This window comes from Diceros bicornis, chromosome 12 (assembly GCF_020826845.1).
Source record: "Diceros bicornis minor isolate mBicDic1 chromosome 12, mDicBic1.mat.cur, whole genome shotgun sequence".
NCBI lineage: Eukaryota > Metazoa > Chordata > Mammalia > Perissodactyla > Rhinocerotidae > Diceros > Diceros bicornis.
Window position 1 is genome coordinate 57,465,642 of NC_080751.1, and position 23,392 is coordinate 57,489,033.

At 46.7% G+C, this 23,392-nt stretch overlaps 1 protein-coding gene across 6 annotated transcripts in view; it reads right to left on the reverse strand.

Moving 5' to 3' along the window:
- The window catches only part of EFR3B (EFR3 homolog B), an 87,296-nt gene extending 67,389 nt beyond the window's left edge, over positions 1-19,907 (reverse strand). For all 6 annotated transcript variants that reach the window (XM_058551663.1, XM_058551666.1, XM_058551664.1 and 3 more), the window contains exon 1: positions 19,776-19,907. In XM_058551663.1, coding sequence (XP_058407646.1) covers positions 19,776-19,782 — 7 coding nt within the window. In that variant the 5' untranslated portion in view covers positions 19,783-19,907. The remainder of the gene's footprint in view (positions 1-19,775) is intronic.
- Positions 19,908-23,392: the final 3,485 nt, after the last annotated feature.

A 23,392-nucleotide genomic window follows, 5' to 3' on the forward strand; every position in this document is an offset into this window, starting at 1 on the left:
TGTGTATGTAAAATAGGCTTTAAATGCACAAAGAAAGACCCGGGAGGATGCACAGTACGCGGTGAGCAAGGATTACCTCCAACGCGGGGACTGGAGCTGGGGGCCTAGGATGAGGAGACAAGTCCCTTATGGTTGTTTAAATTAAATAAAATTTAAAATCCAGTTCCTCGGGCACACTAGCCACATTTTATGTGTTCAGTCGCACACGTGGCTAATGGCTACTGTATCAGACAGCGCAGATACAAAACATTTGTGTCATCGCAGAGAGTTCTCTTGGACAGCTCTGACGCAGAGCTTTCATGTTTATTTGAATCCCTCTCCCAACAAAAATGTTTTAAGTATTACTCATTTAATTTAAAGTAAATATAATTTTTAACCTTTCTCCCATTTTCTCTTCAGGATAAAACTCCTCACAAAATCTGATAGGAATAATTTTCTGTTCAGAGATCTGGAATCCAAGAGCTTAAAACACACACACACGAACTATTTTCCGTACTTGCTCGGCTTGGTTCTTGCTGGAGCTGATTTAAGTCCTGGAAGCCATTTCATTTACTCATGCACACACGCATGCACGCAACACAAATGCACTGAGTCTATTAGACATAGTGGAAGATGAAAAAAAATAGGATACACAAGTCCTGTCCCCTGGGGCTTGCACTCAAGCAGCCATAACAAAAGGAAGTTCAAGTGTTACTTGAGTCAGAGAGCCAGCGGGCTGGGACTTCAGAGGGTGGAGATGTCCTATCAGCTTAGATGCTTCCCCATGGAAATGAGGCCGAGATAATACATTGACAAAGAAGAGAAGGGAGGTCATTTCACGAAGTGGGAACAACACGAGCAAAAGCTCAGCGGAGCCAAGTCCAAGGGAGCACTCCGAGAGAAATCAGCCAGTCTGTCTAGGGCAGTGTTAGGGGAGCTGGAGCGTTAGGGAGGGGCCGGGTGGTGAAATGCCCTCAGATGTCAGGCCAAGAGGGGAGAACTGTCATCACACTAAATAACAGCCACAATCACCTTTTATCGTGCCTTAGAATGTGGCTTAGAATCTACTTGCAGTGGATAGATGGACAGAGAGTGGCCAGGAGGCCACTACAAACGTAACGGCCTGGGAGCAAGACAAGGCCCTCAACGAGAAGTGCTCAGTTGGAGGTCAGACAAATGTGGGGGAGTCACACTGGGTGAGTGTGAGGTAGGAGCGGGCGGGGGCATGTTCAGTCTCTAGTCCGCAGCGGAGTGGTTAGTAAGTGAAAAGGGAAGTCGGAGACAAAGCAGAGGCTTCTGATTGGTGTCCCACCTGCCCCAGAGCCAAGTGATGCCACGTGGCTAGAGGACCAGAGATGAGGTGGGCTCCACACAGGCTGAACGCAGCCTCTCCCTCCCCTTACGTACGAGGGCCACCACGCACAGTGGACAGCAGAGGGCGAGTGGAAGGGCTTTCTAGGGGAGACAATGGAGACAAGGAACAGCAGAGCCTCACAGCATCTGCACAGCAAGGGGCTAAAGGAGGCAATCACAGAGGGAGGCGAGGACCCAGCGGGCACCGTGTCATGGCAGTTTGGGGGCAGGTGAGTTTCAAAAAGTGAAAATGGTCAAGAGGAAGAAACCTGAAAACTGAGAAGAAGGTGAAGGCATAGGGCTTGGCAATCAGGCCTCCACTGGTGACCTTCTGGACAGGTGTTCAGGAGAGAGATGACAGTGGATCTCAAATAGAGTGGGCGAGTGGGAATGACTATTAGGGAGGAGGCGAGATGATCTTAGCTGCAACCATTGCTGGTTTAAGAAGTGTCATTTATTTAACAACAATGATGACAAGAACAAAGGTAATGCTTGATCTGTCTCTGTATTGATCACAGAGGACGCATTGCTTTGGCAGGCTCAGCCCTCAGCAGGTGTGAATAATTGAGGAACCACAGGCTGCTTCCCATATTAGGAGCCGTGCAGGCCCTTGGGCCAGGGGTGAACTTCTGAGGTGGCCCTGACACCTGCTTCATGTGTGGCCCTAGGACCCTAGATGTATTTTGTGGGGCTTTTTTTTTGCTGAGGAAGATTAGCCCTGAGCTAACATCTGTGCCAATCTTCGTCTTTTTTGGCTTGAGGAAGATTAGCCCTGAGCTAACATCTGTGCCAATCCTCCTCTATTTTGTATGTGGGTCGCCACCACAGCATGGCTGATGAGTGGTGTAGGTCCATGTGCAGGATCCGAACCCACGAACTCAGGCCACCAAAGCTGAGCATGCCGAACTCAACCACTACCCCACAGGGCCGACCCCTGTATTTTGTAGTTTTGATGATGGAATTACCGTTAACAGAGCATTGTTGGTATTTTATAATTTAATTGGTACTACTTTATAAACATTGTTTATTAGTATAAGTAGTGTATTGGTTACATTTGTGGAAGGAAGTACTTTGTGGGCCTTTTAAGCCCAGGGAATCCTAATAAATGAGAGCAAAGGGGGAAAAAAGTTAATGCGTATGTGTATAGCTCTCTGTAAGGTATTCTGGGGTCACTGTGGGAATTCATTCATCTGAAATTTATCCATCTGGATACCTACTACTCGGCACATCAAGGCATTTGATTTTTTTTTAAGTACATGTGAACGATGGGGGATAAGAAGTCTTCCAAGAAACAGCTCCTGCCCTCAAAGAGCTTGCAGCACAGAGAGTAGAATCTATCACACGAAAACAATACAATGTCAGAAATGTCACTGACAATTCGGTTTAAATTTGGAGCTAAAAACTAGAAATCTGGACTTGTGATTTACAACATTTTTATGCTTTCCCCATTCCCATAATATGTCCAGCTTCCTATTGTGGTCACCAGACAGCCTATAAAAAGCAGGGTTACTCACCTCCCGCTTTCCAAATGAACACACAGTAGCAAATATAGAAACCAGAGGAAGCTTCATTGTTATGGAGCCAAACTGATTGAGAGCAAGTGTGAACGCTTTAAATATACAGACGAACTCATAGACTTAAGATGCAGACTCTTAAAGGCTAAGCATCCAAGATCAGTCATTCAGAAGTCCAAATATATAATCAGAGAGTCTGTCACAGCATGAGCGGCGGTGCCAGAACACAAAACAGGCACCATGCCCAGAGCTGCTAGAACAGAAAGCCGGGACCAGGGTGGTCGTGGTGCCAGAGGGAAATTTCAGAAGCAACACTTTTGAAATGCAAAACAGAATCGGGAGCAAGCACCAGAATTCTGCAAAAATGCAAAACAAGTATTAGGTTGAGCCACACTAAACAGCCCAGCAAGCAACAGGCCAAGCACAGCCAGGACCCATTTTTAATGAAGCAGTTCCAGCGTGCATGGGCGTCCTGGAGACGCCTGCACAAGGAAGGAAGCCCCTCAAGCAGATTCTACCCACTGCAAGAAGCAGAAAGCAGAAGGAGAGAAAGCAGCCGAGTGGGTCTCTGAAAGCAGAAACCCAGCTGGAAAGGGACAGCTCCTTAAAAAGCTCTAGATGAGGAGTGGAGAACACTCCCTCGGAAGCAGATCCTCGGGGCCTGTTACTGCTGTGTTGTCAGCAAAAAGGATCTGTTGATAGTAAAATATGTTACAACCTCGCCTGTTAATATCAACATCAGCTAACGTTAAGCTCTCTTTATGCGTCAGGAACCGTTAAGAGGTTTGAATGCATGATTTTATTTAATCCTCCCAACAACCTGTGGGGTCTATTGTCCCCATTTTACAGATGAGGAAAGCGACGCTTAGCGCAGTTAAGTAACTTATCCAGAATCACACAACTGTTACATGGGGTGGCTGGGATTCAAACCCAGGCCTGTCTGCCTCCAGGGTGTTCACACTTAAACCCCCGCTTGCAAAAGAGACACTGAGATTTATTCATTTCAATGTGTCATTAGAAAAAAATTCATTTTTAGCCAGGGAGATATACTTCTTTGTGCAGAGATGTCACAAGCCAGCACATTATTAAGAAACAGGCAAATAATGAGACTATTAAAGGCTGAGCATTCTTAAGAGAACAACCTCACTACGGGCTGCGAGGTCACAGAAGCCCCGTGGAGGAAATGGGAAAATCAATCTTGCGCACACGCCTGGCCCTGCCTCGCCGTCAGCCGTGCCTATGCTGTTGCTGAGACAGTGCAGGCCTGATAAAGCTGGGCTTTGTTTTGTCATTTAAAGTCCCATGAAAGTCAGCAATGCCCATGGCAGTGCTCAAAAGGCCTTACACTAGATGGCCCTGCCGTATGGGCCCTCTGCCCATTGCCCTGCCGGCATCATTAGCCTCCCAGCTGCCAGCAATGGGCCGAACTTCTGGGTCAGCTTCCTCCGCTCTCTGCTCAGCACATAAGCATGGGCCCCTGACCAGCCGCTCTCAATGACCGCTTTTACTGGGGTGCTGGGGACCGCCTAGGGCTGCAGGTGAGAGCCCTGGTGCCGGCTGGCACAGGTCCTTGGCTGTCTTCTAGCACACTCACTGCCAGCGATGCAAAACAGACCCGTGCTTGTTTGCATGCATGTTTTCATCTTTTCCTAGGTTTCCTACTGTCTTATTGCAATATAATTAACATGCAATAGATGCACAGAGCTCAGTGCCTTGAATTCTGACAACTGTTTAGACACTTGCATACCCACCACCCAAACAAGAGATAGGACATTTCAGATCCCCTCAAAGAGTTCACCTTTCCAGTCAATCCTGTCACCCAACCACTATCTGATTTCTAATTTCTATCATCATAGATTTTTTTTTGCATGCATTCTTGCATAATCATTTCTAAAACATAATTAGAAGATTCTAGACAACTATCCACAGGCATTTGGTGATGAAAAGCACTTTGGATTATATTTATGTTCTTCCATTAAAATACATACTAACTATACAAAATACTTTTTAAAAGAAAATTTAAAAATCACCCGTGATCCTATCACTCAAAATAACCACTGTTAGTGTTCTAGTGGGTTTCTTCCAGGACTGGTACACACACACTGATTATAGGCTGGCTCCCTCTGTGGCGTTAGCTTTTTTGTAAATAAATAAAGCTTGTTGCCACTCACCTCAGAGCTGGCCATTTAGAGTTGCCTGTGGGAGAGGCCGCTTAATCAAAAAACCAACCTGCAGTTTAAGGCACCAACCCTCATGGTTCACTTGGGGCTGACATCTGAATTCACTATTTTCTCATGTGGAATATATCTTGCTCAACTTCTCCCACTGGCAATCACGTGGACATCTCGCGGTACGTCAGTCTCACTGCTCAGAAGGACAATGGTTAGCTCCTCAAGATGCACCCCCCGCCCCAAGGTCAACAACACATTTGCTGTTAACTCAGACAATCCCTGACATATCCTCCAAATTTGATGATCATTCCTCCAGCCACTTTCACTAAATGCAGTAACAGACATGCCCTCGATCCTATTTTTATAACTTTTCTTTCTTAAGAAAAAACAGCACTTTAATGACATTCTTAATTTGAGTTAGAGGAGTTTTCCGGAGATCCAAAGAACATGATGATGTCAGTTTCGGGTCTCCTTTTATATACACCCCTGAGCAATAAGGTGACTAATGGTAAGTCATCAACCCAGCCTGATTTATGCCATTGATGAAGGGTATGATCAACTCCGATAATGGTGTTTTCTCTGTGCACATGAAAACTTTTTCAAAATTGTGGTAAAATATACATAACATAAAATTTACCATTTTAACCATTTTTAAGTGTACAACTCAGTGCCATTAACTACATTCACATTGTTGTGCAACCATCACCACCATCCATCTCTAGAACTCTTTTCACCCTGCAACGTTGACACTCTGTACCCATTAAACAACTCCCTATTCTCTGTCTCCTCAGCCCCTGGTAACCTCTATTCTACTTTCTGTCTCTATGACTTTGACTCCTCTAGGTACCTCATATAAGTGGAATCATACAGTACTTATCCCCTTGTGACTGGCTTATTTCACTTAGCTTAATGTCTTCAGGGTTCATCCATGTTGTGGCATGCGTGAGGACTTCCTTCCTTTTTAAGGCTGAATAATATTCCATTGTATGTATATACAATACATTTTGCTTATCCATTCATCTCTGGATAGACACTTGTGTTGCTTCCACTTCTGGCTATTTTGAATAATGTTGCTATGAATGTGGGTGTACAAATATCTTTTTGAGGCCCTGCTTTCACTTTTTTTGGTATATACCCAGAAGTGGAATTACAGGATCATATGGTAATTCTATTTTTAATTTTTTGAGGAACTGCCATACTGTTTTCCATAGTGGCTGCACTATTTTACATTCCAACCAGCAATACACAGTGCTCCAGTTTCTCCATATCCTGGCCAACATTTGTTTTTTTCTAATTTTTTGATAATAGCCACCCTAATGGGTACAAAGTGGTATATCATTGTGGTTTTGATTTGCAATTCCCTAATAATTAGTGATGTTGAGCATCTTTTCACGTGCTTGTTGCCATTTGTATATCTGCTTTGAAGAAATGTCTGCTCAAGTCCTTTGCCCATTTTTAATCAAGTTTTTTGTTGTTGAATTGTAGCATTCTTTATATATTCCAAATAGTAATCCCTTATCAGATATATAACTTGCAAATATTTTCTCCCATTCTGTAGGTTGCCTTTTCACTCTTTCGATAGTGTCCTTTGGTGCAGACAAGTTTTTAATTTTGATGTAGTGCAATTAATAATGATGTTTTAAATAAGAGTCCAGGTGGAAAAGAAGAGAATAGCATTGGAATAAAACATACCTGGTTCTTTCCTTAGCTATGCCACTGAATGAGCTAGGTGACCTTGGACAAGGCATTTAACTTCTCTGAACTTTATTATCCTCATCTGAAAATAAGACAGGAGAAAAGAATACCTACCATACAGGATTTTTGTGAAATCTGAATGCACACAGAGCAAGAATCGTAGCACCCCACACTTGGAAGGCACACGGCTCTGAACCACACCTACCCCAGCATACTTGTCAGCATGTGTCACCCCATTCAACAGGACTCAGGACAGACACTGTTTGAATTAACAAAGGAGTCATTATCCTCGTCTTATCAATGAGGGAATGGATGTATAGCCAGGTTACATAAAGCACTTGAGATCACAGTGCCTATAATACCACCCAGTTTTAAAAACCCCTGCTGTGGGTGCACCTTCAGCCCCGACTGCCTCACCCACAGGACAGACCAGCTGCTCCAACCCAATTGCAGATGTAAGAACTAGAAAACCCTTACAGACCATCCAGTCCAGCTCTCCCAACTTATGGATGGTGAAACGAAATCTGAGGGAGGTTGAGAATCTTACCCAAATTCACACAGCAACTGAATCGGCCCTGACGGCCAACTCTCCCTCCCAGCGCAGAAATGCATGTCCTTGATAAAGCAGAAGGAAAGCATTGTACGACGTCCAGCACTGCCCACTCCTCTCCAGAATACTCAGCCCTGTTCTTCTCTGATAGCCTTGTCTCAGGAAGAGGAGGACATTCCCAGCAGCACTGTGGAATAGCTTTGGGGCGAAATTTCTCAAGACAACCAGACATGTTTACTGTATTTACCAGCCGCTGGACCCAGGCCTGCTAGTGGGACAAGGCACTTTCAGGAATTTGAAGGAAACAATGGGAAGATTCTCATATTTTTTCCCTCTTCCACTCTGTCTGTACATGGCCCTCAGCCAAGGTCAGCATACCCACTATTCCACGTGGTGCCCCCACACTCCACTCTGAGACTGAAGGTGCACAAGGCTGCATAGTGGTTTATCCAGGAACATTCTAGCCAGGTGCTTCCAAGCAACAAGAAACAGAAATTTCATTTTGCCTTTGCCTCAAAGGGCCTTTTCATCTTTCTTGTTTTGTGAAAGAATAATGCACAAATGATATGAATGGAAATCAAAATAAAGATTTACCCTTAATTATGCCACTAACTGACCTTCCTTTTTTTTTTCTTTTTTTGTGAGGAGATCAGCCCTGAGCTAACATCTGCTAATCCTCCTCTTTTTTTTTTTTTTGCTGAGGAAGACGGCCCTGGGCTAACATCGGTGCCCATCTTCCTCCACTTTATATGGGACGCCGCCACAGCATGGCTTACCAAGCAGTGCGTCGGTGCGCGCCCGGGATCTGAACCAGCGAAGCCCGGGCCGCCGCAGCGGAGCGCGCGCACCTAACCGCTTGCGCCACCGGGCCGGCCCCAACTGACCTTCCTTTTTGAAGAAAAAGATTGTGCCATTTATTCTGAGCTCCACAAACCAAGGAGGAAATCTGTGAGAATGTCTCTCTAACTGCCCTAACCATCCCAGTGGATTGGCGAAGTGGTTATTTCTCATGACTAACAACATCAAAGTCTGGTGGAAAAGCCAAATGGTTATATTCTGACATATTCTTTATTCTATATGGAATTATGATCCATATAGGGATAGGCATAGTAAGATGGGAAGGTATGGTAAGATGATGAAATGCTGTTGCTGTCACTACAGGATTCTCTCTGAGACCCTATCCCACCACCACTGGTACCCTAGAAATGTGGGTTGCTAAGTACATATGTATGTATGTATGAATGAAACATATAACTATTTTATAGCTCAATGCAAACATTGGAGCTCTTACTACATACCAAAGATCTCTGCTAGATGCTAGGGAAAACAAAGATGAATAAGATAGATGTTGTGTCCTCAAGAGGTTCACAGACCGAGTGCGTAAAGAAATAAATGACACTCAGTGTGACAAATAAACAACAAAAATAACAGCAACATCTAAGATACAGTGGGGACATGAAGAAAGCTGGGCGGGAGGCTGCAGAGCTCTGGATTTTTTCAGCATCCATTCTGGATGCTTCTGCTCTAGAAGCATCTCTTCTGCACAAGGAGTGAGAAGCTGTGAGGAGCTGGAAATGCATCACTTCATTACAAACAGTTCCTTTCTAAGAGATCTCCAAGCAAGGTCTTTATAAATGTTCTTGTAACTTATGGATTCTTAGTCACATGGTTTATAAAGGTTATTTCAAGTATTATCTACCTAAAAAGAAAGTTGAGATATGGAGAGAAGTCTTTCTGAATAGCTATGATGAAGCTTGGAGCTCTGCCAAGCTAAGAATTTATCTGGGTCCTTCTGAAGGGTAATAAGAAAGTTAGCATTTGAACCCAGGAATCCTAATTCTCAGATTTATAGTCAGACTACAGGATGTGCGTTAGGGTGCTGAGCTTAAAAGTCCATGTGGGTGCCTCATCAGGCACTCAGATTCCTAGATGTACAGCCACAACTAAACTATGTAAAATCTACTAAAATATTCAGTTTGGAATTCCCTCATAGTGAAATTTACTATTTGGCATAAGGCACTTGTAATCGCCATCAGATACAAAAGCAGTGTTCTAATCTCTCATGAAACTCTGTGAATGCTTGCTTAGGAGAAAGTGGAGAGAAGGGACTTCAACCAGCTGCATGACCTTGGGCAAATTATTGGACTTTTGAATCTCTGTGTCCTTGGCTCAACCAGAGAAAGAATGAAGTCCACCTCCAAAGGGTTGTTCTGAGTTGAGATAATGAATAGAATGACATGGGATAAACATTGCTTACTTCCCCCCCCACCAAAGCCCCAGTAGATAGTTGTATGTCATAGTTGCACATCCTTCTAGTTGCTGTATGTGGGACGCAGCCTCAGCATGGCCGGAGAAGCGGTGCATCGGTGCACACCTGGGATCTGAACCCGGGCCGCCAGCAGCAGAGCACACGCACTTAACCGCTAAGCCACGGGGCCGGCCTCAAACATTGCTTACTCTTAGTAATCCATAAGAATTTAACATAGTATAAGGATTTAGATAAGATGTCACATCTATCCTGTCTGCGGTCTAAGAGATCTTCTCGCCTTTCTGGTGCAGGGGTAAGAGGGACACAGTCGTGGACTGCCAATCTGTTGGTGGTCCTCTAGGAGACAAGAAACTGCCCAACATAATGACTGTGACCATTGTCCCTTCTCAGAGGCCCAACCTAACAGGCAGACTTCACAGAGGCTGGCACCCAGCTCGCCAATATTACAGCAGCCCCCTGGTTTCACATGCTTATTACCAGACTTTTCTGTCTAAGGATTTTAACAAACACAGTCTAAATATGAAATACCCATCCTTGTATGCAGGAATTGTCACTGTTTCTGGAGAGGGCGTGGCCATGCCCCAGAAGCATACATAAGAAATGCTCAGATGGTGATAATATCACCTTTCATAGGTACAGTGTCCTGTAATGTAAATAAATGTCTATAGACATCATCTGATTTGACTCCCTCACTACACCCTCATGAGCAAAGCAAACTAATTATCCCCATTTTACAAGGGAGGCAACAGGCTCAGAGAGAGAGGAACTAACTGTCTAGGGTCCTAGGGCTATAAAGTGGCCCTCGGGGACTTAGGCCACTGTCCCTCTGTCACACACATAGCCCACCTCTTAGAGGCAGCGACTGGTGCATCCAGACTGGTTGGACCTGAAGACGCAGGGAAGGAGTTTTAATTCACAGCCAAACTATCAGAGAAGCAGGAGCTCCCCCTGAGAAAGAAGGTTGCCAGTCTCTGTTCTCCTCCAGGCCAAGCCCTGACCATGGAGCATGTCTTCAGGCATGTGTATGACTCTGTTGGTTGTGACAGCCCCACTCTGCTTGCCTGCCTGTCTTTCTCCCTTTCTGAGATGCATGCCCATGCTGTCTCTCTCTCTCTTTCTCTCTCTGAGATGCATGCCCATGCTGTCTCTCTCTCTCTAAGATGCATGCCCATGCTGTCTCTTTCTCTCTCTCTGAGATGCATGCCCATGCTGTCTCTCTCTGTCTGACGTGCATGCCCATGCTGTCTGTCTCTCTCTGTCTGAGATGCATGCCCATGCTGTCTCTCTCTCTCTCTCTCTGAGATGCATGCCCATGCTGTCTCTCTCTGTCTGAGACGCATGCCCATGCTGTCTCTCTGTCTCTGAGATGCATGCCCACGCTGTCTCTCTCTGAGATGCATGCCCATGCCGTCTTTCTCTCTCTGAGATGCATGCCCATGCTCTCTCTCTCTCTCTGAGATGCATGCCCATGCTGTCTCTCTCTGTCTGTCTGTCTGAGATGCATGCCCATGCTGTCTCTCTCTCTGTCTGAGATGCATGCCCATGCTTCCTCGGTTTTGATGCCATCATTGGCTCTTGTATTATGTCTTCCTCCCTCACCAGCCTGCTCTCCTGGCTCCTCTCTTACTTACCCATCCTCATCTAGATCCCCAAGCCTCTTCCTGGGGCCCTGTCTCTCTCTAACAAAGCAAAATAATGATAAAGGAGCCGGGAAGGGTGCCGAAAGAAAGAGGCTCCCACCAGAAGTGAGAGCTCCCAGCTGTTGACTGGCCTGGGACCAAAGAGAAGACATGTTCCCCTCAGTTCAGCCCTGTCTTCTATACTCTCCTCTTCTTCCCAAATTAACGTATGAGTCTGTGAGGTACAGTGAGCTCTGCAAAGAAAAGACCGGTATTCTCTGGAATATTTAGAATATTCTAGGGACAGCAGTGTGGGTAGGAGGGCGAGTCTGCACTCTGGAGCTGGAATGCCTAGGTTCAAATCCCAGCCCTATCACATAACTGTGTAGCCATGCATGGGCAAGCTACTAAATCTCTCAATGCTTTAATTTTCTCATTTCTAAAATAAGAGCAATAGTCTCTAACTCACAGAGTTTGGGGAAGATAAATCAAATTAATATATAAAAAGTGCTTAGAACACTGCTGGGCACATAGTAGTGCCCAAAGAATGGAAGCTAAAAGAGTAGTAACTGTATTATTCAAAAACATTTAAGGCTGAAATATGCAGCAGGTCAGACGTCACAAAGAGGTGGATAAAAAAGATGATGTAGCAGGATCCATTCATTCATTAGCAAGGTTTTTGAGCGCCCACTCTGTACCAGGCAGGGTTCTATGCCCTAAAGACGCAGTAGAAATGAGACGCAAAAAGAAATGAGTTCCCTGTTTTCACGGAGCTGATGGTTCTAGTCGGGAGCACAGACCAGAGAAATACCAGGTTGTGGTCAATGGCTGTGCAGTGAATTAAAACAAGGCACGTGAACGACAGTGCCCAGACGGCCTCCCCAGGTTGTGAAGGCAGGAACGGCCTCTCCAGGGAGCGAACTCTCAGAAGACTCACAGTCATCCGTGGGAGTAGAAACAATATCCACAGCTGCGGAGGGGGCAAGAGCCTCAGTGAGGCCTGGCTCACAGCACACCGAGAGCAGGGCCCATGGCAACCTCAAAGTGAGGAAGCAGAACGCACAAACTTGCATTTGGACCAGTCCTAATACTCTACAAACTGGTACAGAGCAGATTAAGGGAACTACATTTTCAAAAGGAAAATCTAATTTGGACCAGTATTTATGAAATAGCTCCTCTTTTAGGAGGAACTCAGGGAAGAATTTCTCTCAGATCTTAGCATCTTAAAAAGCTGTATTTGTCTTAGGCAATTGCATTTTTTAAAAAATTTTATAGATGCTATGAATCTTGCAAATGACTTTTCCCTTCTATTTTGGCCTATTCTGGAAGCTCAAAACTGAATTTGCGACAGGGTGCTGGTATGCATTTTTTTCCTGAAATGACTGAATTCTTGGCTTTATTTTTTTCTGTTTTACTCTTAGATTTTCTTTCCTTTGATCTCTTTATTTATTGTAGCACAAGTACGTGTGTGTGTGTGTGTGTGTGTAAATATATACCCCAAATCCTCCTTAGAACAAGTTAGATTATAATAAATTTACAGCTCTAGGTAATTTAGCATCTATTTCAAAATAAGCTATTTTCTATATCTGCTTATATAACCCACATTTTATGTATGGGAATGTTTTTTTAAAAGAGTTTCAATTCGCCTTTGCCCCCACCTCCACCCCTCCCACCCACCCAGTCCTACTGCTTTTGTTAAAGGGGCACACACATTCCACTGCATATGCACAATTGTAACTGGTCCAAAGCTTTCCCATTTCTTAGGTTTCCACTTGCGGCTGCAGCAACTATCTCCTCTGCTTTTCTTCATTTTCACATCATCCCTCTACCCATTCTGCACCCAGCTAAATTTTCCTAAAACATCAGTTGAGCAAATCAGCCCTTTGACAGTTTAAAGTCTTCAACAGCTCCTACTGCTCACAGGGATAAGTGAAAACTCCTTATCCTGACATCATCTCCTTCTCCATTACATAATTCTCCACCTAAACTCTGCCCAAACCCAGGTAGCTCCCCTAACTCTCCCGGGACAGGTCTTCTCTTTCCCTACTTCTGTGCACTTACTCATACTGGTGCCTTTGCCTGGCACGCCCTTTCTCCCTTCTCTATCCAGCCCTCAGAATCCAGCACAATGCCTGCTCTCCTCTGAAGCCCTCCCAAATGGCTCCCCCTCACAGTGGTCTCTTCCACTTCAAGATATCACTGGCTGACCATTTGATGAGTTGCTCCATTCCACCCTGCAAAACTATCTTTGTATCATTTAATTTTTTGCATGTTTTACAACCTGTTTGCCCACTGACATTGTAATCTTCTCGATGGAAAGGACTTTATATGTTTTTGTATCCCCCATGATACCCTATGGAGTATCATAAATAGCTGGTATGCCACGAATACTTGATAGTTTGAGTCTATTTCTCTTCAAAACACAAAGCATAAAGCAAATGACAAGCAAATAGTTAATATCCTCAAAAAAATAAAGCATTCAGACTCATATGACAATTCACTAAAATGCAGATGGTTAAAAAACACAGGAAGGGTTTAACTTCACCAGTAATAAAGAATACAAGTTAAAATGATATAACTTTTCTATCAAATTAGCAGAGATTAGGAAAAGATCTCATTCCTCAAAAAATCAAGGATAGAACTACCATATGATCCAGCTATTCCACTGCTGGGTATTTATCCAAAGAACTTGAAAACACCAATGCATAAAGATACATGCACCCCTGCGTTCATTGCAGCGTTATTCACAATAGCCAAGACTTGGAAGCAACCTAAATGCCCAGCAAGGGACGAATGGATAAAGAAGATGTGGTATATATACACAATGGAATACTACTCAGCCATAAGAAACGATGAAATCCAGCCATTTGTGACAACACGGACGGACATTGAGGGTATTATGCAAAGTGAAATAAGTCAGAGGGAGAAGGTCAAATACCGTATGATTTCCCTCATTAAGTAGTAGATAATAACAACAATAAACAGACATAGAGACAGAGATTGGATTGGTGGTTACCAGAGCGGAAGGGGTGAGGGAGGAGGGCGAAAGGGATAATTCGGCACATGTGTGTGGTGATGGGTTGTAATTAGTATTTGGGTGGTGAACATGATGTAATCTATGCAGAAATAGAAGTATAATGATGTACACCTGAAATTTATACAATGTTATAAACCAATGTTACTGCAATAAACAAACAAAAAAATGAAAAAAAATGGAAAAGATCTCAATATTTTAATGCTTTTGATGGGCACTCTCATAACTGCTAGTGGGAATATAATTAACACAAATTGAAAACAATTTGACAATATGTAACAAATCTTTAAAATGTTCATCTACTTTGATCAACTCATTTGGAGGGCTACAGCCTAGGGAAATACTCCAAAATTCAGAGAAAGCTTTGGGCACCAGCTCTCCTCAGGGTTATAATAATGAATCTTTATGAACAACTTAAATGTATAATAAAAAAAATCATACCTCTATCTAGTGGACTGTTACATAGCCATTAAAAATGGCAGCCAGCAAGTTTTTTTTAACTTGGGGGTAATGCTTATATTCTAAAGTTACGTAGAAAAAGATAGAATACAAAAGTACGTAAAATGAATAATTCCAACTGCATAAACAAATGCATGGAAAGAAAAATATCAAAACAGGAAAAGCAGTTAGACTTGTTTATAGTTTACCATGTTTTCCAGATTTTCTAGAAGGATCAGATGACTACCAGGAAAAAAAGAAAAAAGATGCTTTTTAACTTAGGTTTCCTTTTACTTGGTACAAGGAACAGTATCACAAGCACTGTTATTAAGCTTATGGGACATAAGTTTTTGTTTATTTTGCTTTTTGCCCTTTTTTTAAAATGAAGAAACAGCAGAGAGAGAGTTGAGGGAAGGGGATAGTGGAAGCTGCTCTCTTATCCTGATTAATCTCGGCCTTGAGGTGGGCGCTGTCATCTTGGTAGAGCCAGGAAACAGGCTCAGAAAGGCTCAGGTCCAGGGTTACCTGAGGGGCAGAGCCAGGTTCAGACCCAGGCTGTGGGGCTCTCGGATGCTCCTTCACCATCACGCCAGGGGTGACAGGCCAGGATCGGGCGAGAAAGAGAAAGGAAAGGACAAAAGCAGGAGCACAAAACGCTAGAGGTAATTTATATAATTATAGAAAAGGCTGGTTTTAGTGGGTAGGACTGTGGATGGTTTTTTTCCCTCCTTTCTTTTCTAGATTTTTATAAGGTGATATTAACTTTTTATTTTTATGCAAGAAAAAAATGGCAATCATTTGAATTCACTGAACTATGACTCTCAAGAGAGGGAAAACAGGCGCTACTCACCCCATCCCCCTCCTAAGGGGAATAAAGGAGTCGGCAGTGGGGGAGAGGGGAGGTAGGCCACACAGCTTCCACCTGAATAAGCCATACACCACACCATGGGGCTGCAGGAGCCTCAAGATACAGGGGAGGAGGTTGGTGCGTGTGTGTGTGTGTTGTGTGTGTGTATGTGGGTATGTGGTGGCAGTCGCCAGTGAGGCGGAGCAGTGGGAGCTATGGAACTTTCTGCAAATGTGAGTCTTTGTACCTTAGGGTGAGTCGGCCCCGCCCCACAGTTTCTCCACACCATCCACACAGACACACACACACACACACACGTGTGCTCTGTAACGCACATTCACAGAAAGTTGTGCGCCATTGCTATTTTCCCTCCCGTCAGCATTCTTAACCACAAAGCATGAAGAAAGGCAGATGTGAGGGTGAGGCAGCACCTGGAGGTGAGGCGGGATTGGTTAGAGCAGCTTTTGGGTTTTTTTTGTTTTGTTTTTGTTTTTGTTTTTTGAGGAAGATCAGCCCTGAGCTAACATCCATGCCAATCCTCCTCTTTTTGCTGAGGAAGACGGGCTCTGAGCTAACATCTATTGCCAATCCTCCTCCTTTTTTTTTTCCCCAAAGCCCCAGTAGATAGCTGTATGTCATAGTCGCACATCCTTCTATTTGCTGTACGTGGGACGCGGCCTCAGCATGGCTGGAGAAGCGGTGCGTTGGTGTGCGCCCGGGATCCGAACCCAGGCCACCAGTAGCGGAGTGCGCGCACTTAACCGCTAAGCCACGGGGCCGGCCTAGAGCAGCTTTTGTTTTAATGGGACCTGGCTACACAGACTGTGGTTCCAGGGAAATCCTTTCCAGTTGCTCTTCATGGCCAGCTGACCTAATCCTGGAGGGGAGCATTTCTTAGAGAGCTCTGCCTCACCTCGGTGGATGAGTGGGACGCTCCCAGGCAGGACCACCACGCTCCATCCCAGGAGAGAGGAACAGGGAAACTTTTAATCCTAACACAAAGAAGAACTATCGGGAATCCATTTTTGCAGAGAATTTGCCCACAATCTTGCTATCCCAGTATAAAGTGCTTTTATTTTTCCAGGTCCCTTGTCAATCCGTGTTCATAGGTATAAACAAGACTGCAGGAGGTCACCTGTGTCCTTTTGGAGAGCCACTTCCAGAAAGTGACTAGGGTTTAGGAGCGAGTGAGTGGTGAGGAGGCAGCTGGGGTGAGTTTGGTGAAGAGAAAGAGAAAGTAGTTCAGTGGCTAGCTAGGCCAAGGTGATCTGTGTGTTTAGGCTGGGGTGGGAGGTGATGCAAACAGACATCTTCAGGAACTGGCAGACAGGAAGAGAGAAGGGTAAAGGCCCAGGAGGACCCGGAGGGGCCAGGCTCTCGAGCAATCTGTCTTGTGAGTGCAGAACCTCTTAGAATGCACTGTCACATCCAGGGCCCAGCTTTGAGGCTCACTACAGACTTGGGGAGTAGATGGGCATCTCATCATTTTATACAGAGATATAATTCAGAGAGATGACCCCATCTGCCTAAAGTCACATAGCTGTGAACTGGCTCTTGGATTGAGATGGGCTGACCCCAGGTCTAGGATTCCTTCTGTCGCAGATAGCACTGTGTCCTCCAGCAAAGACAAGGGGCCCTTATTCTCCCACAGATAAAAGGAAGAAGATGGAGGAGACTGAGGACACAGGAAGACTGAGTCGTTGGGGGCAGAGGTAAAGTGAGGAGGGGAGAAGAGGGGAAATGAAGATCTGTCCAGGATCGCCAAGCAGCTGAGAGGTGGCAATGGGAGTTAGATTACACAAATTCATAAAGGATCAAGTAATCAAGGTGGATGGCCAAAGGACACCTTTACCTAAAGCTCTTAGGTAACTTTCGGCTCTACACGGGGGTCTCGCTGCCCATCGGTTAATAAAATTTCTGGTGGCATTTTCCTAAAGTGTTTACCCAAAGCATCAGGGGGAGCTAGGAGGCCCCAGTTTTCCTTTTGCCATGTTCCATCTAACTGTGTCACCTTGGATAAATCACTTGGAAAATAAGAACCAAATATAAGAAGTCGATGATTCTATGCCTTCCCAAACTCCCTACCCACATCTCTTTTCATCTCTCTGTTGACTCTGGGGAGAGAATGATTGCAAGTATCACACAGACTCTTTCTTTTCACGAAAGTCAAGAAAATACTAAAATCCAGGCCAATGAGCACCCCCCTTGGCGAGTGGGCTGCCTCTCACACCTCCTAAGATATGGCTTTGCACTAAGCGAGACTCAAGAATAATCTCCCAACCAGCATTGGCGTGACTTTCCTTTGCTGCAGGCAACTGCCCAGAGGATTCCTTCATTATAATCTTTCTATGAATGATTCAAGGATAATTATCATCTCTGTTTGCATCTGGAGAAATAAAAACATAATATAAAAGAGAAATGAAAATCTGTGGTGCATCTGAAAATAGCACCCAGATTTGTTGGCTTCCCCATTCACCTTTCTATATCATCCAACTCTTCCTTGACTTGCTTCATACAATAGAACAGACTGGCACCCCCAGTGCTCAGGTATCATGGGATCAGTTATTCGGACTAAATGCCACAAGGTGGCCCAGCAGAACTAGGGTTCCTAATTCTTACCCATCCTGATAGGCCTTGTCCTAACTCCTTCCCCACTGCAGGTGCCCTGCAGTCACATGCTTTTCTCAAGTGATCTGCAGCTCCAGGCTGCTCACTCTGCAGAAAAGAATAAGGGAAAAAACAGAGAGAGTGAGAAAATATAGCTCTCTCCTGGGAACCTCACAACCTCCTAGCTTATAAAACACAACTGCCTGTTACCTTCCCCCAGAGTCCCCAATGGCCAGCAGAACAGGCTCTGAGGTCAACCTCACCTTCCACCCTACTCCCTACTTTGGTCCATCCAAGAGAAATAATACTTGCAGAGGGGACCTGCTGATGTCTCGACCTGGTTCAGAAATGCGGCTGTATTACCAACTGGGCAGGGAAGGAGGCTGATGAAAAGGTTGAGTGTCTCTCTCTCTCAATAGCGAGGCCCACTGATTGCTAAGCCTTTGCACCATGCTCTCAGCTTCCTCTGCCTCCAACAAACTTTGTGACTCACAGTCTGTTTGCAGAATGAAGCAGCTGAACAGCCTCAGCGACGGGTTAAATTGGGAAGATGCTCTTCTCCCTATGCTCACCCCTCAGGTGCCACCTGAGCCCTACCTGGCGCTGGGCATGGGAGGTGAGCACAGCTCCAGTTCTTTTGCTGTCCCTAGAAGAGCTGTCAGAACCTGGGTTCTGATGGACTTCTGTCCACCGGGATCATTTCTCTCTCTCTCTTTCTCTCTCTCTCTCTCTCTCTCTCTCTCTCTCACACACACACACACACACACACACACACACACACACAGCAGCCCAGAGTGTCTGGAGGCTCTATAACGCAGTTAATTTCTAGACTGCTCTGGGTCTCCAGTGCTCCACGCATTAGAACTGCAATATGGGACCCAAAGTAGTCTCTTTTCTTCATCCACACTGCCTCCAAAACCAGAGGAATTCCTGGCAAATTTTAAAGCAGAACCAGCATCTTGAGGGTCTGGTTAACTGTTGCACATCAGTTGAGGGGTTGGCTGTGGAAGGGGGGAAGACTGGTCAGAGGACAGCCAGAAGGTGGCACCCAGAGCTGCGCGGCACCCTCAGCAGCGTCTCCTCCCCTCATGACTGCAAAGGACAAATCTGGAAGTTGGGGAACCTGGGTCCCACGGGCGGCAGGGGCAGGCAGAAGCCACGTCCATCCAGGGGCGGCGAGACGAGGCTCCCAGAACTGGCTGGCTCCCCAGTTCTCTGCACCGCCGGCGCCGCCTGCCACATCCTCAGAGCCTTACGGCAGGCAGCGAGCGTCGCCCCGCAATCCCGAACCGGCTTCCCGCATGAAACTCCCCAGCACAACCCGCTTTTGTTAATTCTGCAAAGGCTGTCACACGAACACCTCCACCAACGCCCCCTCTCTGCTCGGCTCCAAGGGAGACCCGCTTTCCCCAAAACCCTGCCGCTCCGGATCACCCAAGCCCCCCCCCCCCGCCCCCACGATGGACCACCGCCCACCCGCCCCAGCGCCTGCAAACGACCGGTCCGAAGGACCTCCAAGATCCCCAGGGTCCCCAGCCCTAGGCATCTTTGTCCTCTCGGCACAGACGCGCGCACACAGAGCGACAGAAAGAGCCCAGCTGGGCACCGAGTCCGCGCCCCCTGGCCTCGCCGGGGCCGCGCAGGGGGACAATGGTCCGCGTCCCGCAAGTTTGCGAGCCGCAGGCAGAGCCCTCCTTACCGTACATCTCCGCGGGGCGAGCGCCTCCCGGGAGGCCGCGTCGCCGTGTCGCCTGCAGCCAGCCCCCGGCGGCGCCTGCCTTTCATTCACAGCCGGGGCGGCGGATGGCGGCGGCCGGCGAGGCCGGGGCGGGGCGGGAGCGGCAGCGGGGGCCGGACGCGGCAGGGCTGGAGCCGGGAGCCCCGCGCCCATTCAGCGGCCGCGGCTGAGTGCGGCCCGCCCCCGCTCGGGTTTCTGGGCGGGGCTCGCCGAGAGGGGAGGTGGCTATGCTAATGGAGGCGCCCCCCCGCCCCCCCCCCCACCCCCGGCTCCGCCGCTGCCCGGCCGCCGGGCCCCCGCCCCGCCCCGCCCCCGGCAGACGCCCTCGCTCCGCCCGCCTGGGCGCCGGCCCCCTCCCAGACACCCAAAAGCCAAGATGCGCCTTTTCCCAGGCTGTCGCCCCAAGGTCCTGGGCGGCGGGTTTTCCAGCTGCAGCGTTGCCCTGGGGGAGTCACCCACCCGAACTCCTTGCTTCTGTCGGAATGCTCAGGCCCACAGCTGAGATCTCCCCGAACCCGTGGGCCCCGAGGGTCAGCAAAGGCGCTGGAAGGTGCGGGTGTACCCCCTCCCTCAGATTTGTCCAGGATGCGTAGGCCAAGCCAGGGGGCGCCAGGAAGAGGAATTGGGGAATAACCCTCCGCCTTCCCTTGCTGCCCTTAGCTAAGTCCCACTCTCTAATGAAGCCCTCCGCTGTGGCCCTCCCAGCTGCTCTGGCCAGGTCCTTGCTACCAAAGAGCGTCCTTCCTGCGCCAGGTACGCAGGAAACGCACCCCACCCCGCCCCCAAGTGCTGCAGGAAGTCAGCTCGCTTCTCCTTTCCCGGGTTGACACGTGTAGTTCACAGGCTCTGCGGCCAGGATCCTCTCCACTTGTGCCCCGGGGCCCACTGCTCCACCTTTGTGACCATGTGGGAAACAGATCCAGAGGGGCAGAAGGCTCGTGCCCCACACCCTGAAGACATCCCATCCCCTAGCGCAGCTCAGGAATTCCCAAAGGCTTCTCACCCGGCCTCCTCTACATTTCCACATTCGCCTGTCCTTTTAATATCTATTCATTAGTTTCTCCTCTTACCCCGTGGTTAAGGATTTTTGTCCTCAAAATATTCTCCTAGTAGAAATTAGAGAGGGGATGTAATGTCTCCCATTTTACAGAAGAGGAAACTGAGGCCGTGAGAGGTTAATTTGTGTTCTTTTTCCTAGATACACTGAGCCTTGTGTCTGTAGGCCAGTCATCTCCCCTCTCCGAGCTTCAGCTTCCTGCAGAACTGTTGGGAAATTTATATAAAACCTACATGAACGTACACAGTGGGCACTCACGTATTTATTTTCTTTCCTTCCTTCCTCACCCAAGCCAGGAACAGAGCTAGGGAGAGAATCCAGGTTGCTGGACTCTTGGAACAGTGCTCTCTTTTTGTACCCCAAACCAATGTTTCCTATTTCTTGCTGTTTCCAGGTTTTGTTCCTGTTTCTTTACCTCTTTACCTCTCTTAGCAGCATGTGCAAGCCCTGGAAGCCCCCTGGGAAACTCTGGGAGGATTCCTGGAGCTCAAATTTAGTCTAAACCCTCAGATGACTCACGATGGAGCTCTCTCTATTCTCTAGTACTAGGACCAGGCCACGTGGCTTTGAGATCTGCTGAGAGTCACCCCTGGGCCAGGGCAGAAAGGAGAAGTTGGAGTCTCGCTTGGTCTGGACACCTGGAGGTACTCCAGCCCACAGTTCTGTTCAGCACAAAATATACTTGTTAAATACTGGTATCTGCAGCACAGTGGGAAATGCAGTGTCTGTCTTCACGGAGTGAAATGTCTGGCAGGGAGTACAAGACAAATACTGATAAAAACATTACATGACAAGGAAGAATGTGGTAAATTGTGCACGAGATGCACAGACCTCTATTTAGACGTTCAGAGGGCTGATAGGTTAATTCATTCTTTTAATCAAATATTTATTGATCACTCCCTATTATGTGCTAGACACTGTGAAAGGTACTCAGGAGAGAGGTGACATACAAAAATTATAATAAAATCTAATAATTATAACAGCAGAGGCTGTAGAAGGAGCAGAGTAGAGCTTTATAAGGAAAAAAACATTCAAGATGGGCTTTGAAGAATGGGCAGAATTTCTAGATGTGGAGATAGTGTAAATAATTCCAGTGAGAGGGACTACAGTTTGTGAAGGTCGGGATGGTAGAGGGTAGAAAGGATGCGAGGCACAGCATGGGACCCGTCTGGTTGGAGCAGAGCCGAGGAGGGGAGCAGAAGTAGAAAGGAGGCTGGACAGGTTGTCTGGGGCCATGTTGGGAGGGCCTTGAATGCCCAACCCGAAGGCTTTCTTTCATGTTCCATCTGGGGTTGCCAGATTTAGCAAAAAAAATACAGGATGCACCATTAGATTTGAATTTTAATTAAATGAGGAATAATTTTTAGTGTACATCCCATGCAACATTTAGGACATACTTATACTAAAAAAAAAAAAAATTGTTATCCAAAATTCAGATTCAGCCTCTGTTTTATCTGGCAACCTTAGCTAGACCATCCTTTAGAGGGTGCTCCTGGATCCTCATGGCTGAACCAGGCCTGGAGTTGTCCTTCTCCCTCCCCTCAATCTGTATTCCCAAATAGATCCCAGTGGTATGTGGCTCCTAGGGGCGCAAGGATGGGGTCACTCTGGCCAGTCTGTACCCTTTGGCATGGGTGCTTTGGCTGGAGGGCTGAGGCCCTTCTGGGCCCTATGTGTTCAGTGGTGAAGGAATCGGCCCATTCCCAGCTTCCCTGAGGTCTAGTCAATGTTTAGATAAAATCTGTGTAGGAAATGAGCTGTCAAGGTCTAAGGTAGTGGTGTCACTCCCATATGAGGAAGCTGAGACTTGAGGGGAACACAGTCTTCTGGCTCACAGTTTAAAACAAAAGAGCAGAACACAAGGGTCTCGATGTCGAGAATAGTGTGCCCACAAAAAGACACCAAGCAGATTGCAACTATTTAGGAGAACCATGGAAAGGAGGGAAAGTCAGAATTGGGATTCCTATCCTAACTAGGTTCTTACTTTATCTGCAGAAACCTACAACACAGTGTTGGGTATGCCAGGAAGGAAAGTGGAGAAGAAATCACATTTACTGTATGCCCACTATGCCACAGGTTCTGTGCCCGGCACTTTACACAGGTTCTCTCAGCAACCTTGCAAGGTCAAGACTATTACAGTAGTGCCCTCTTATCCGTGGTTTCACTTTCCGCAGTTTCATTCACCTGTGGTCAACCGTGGTCCGAAAATATTAAATGGAAAATTCCAGAAATAAACAATTCATAAGTTTTAAATGGCGGGCCATTCTGAGTTGCATGATGAAATCTTGCACTGTCCTGCTCCGTCCCACCTGGGATGTGAATCGTCCCTTTTTCCAGCGTATCCACACTCTGTACACAGCTACCCGCCGTTAGTCACTCACTAGCTGTCTAGGTTATCAGATTGACTGTCGAAGTATCGCAGTGCTTGTGTTCAAGTAATCCCTGTTTTACTTAATAATGGCCCCAAAGCGCAAAAGTAGTGATGCTGGCAGTTCAGATATGCCAAAGAGAAGTCGTAAAG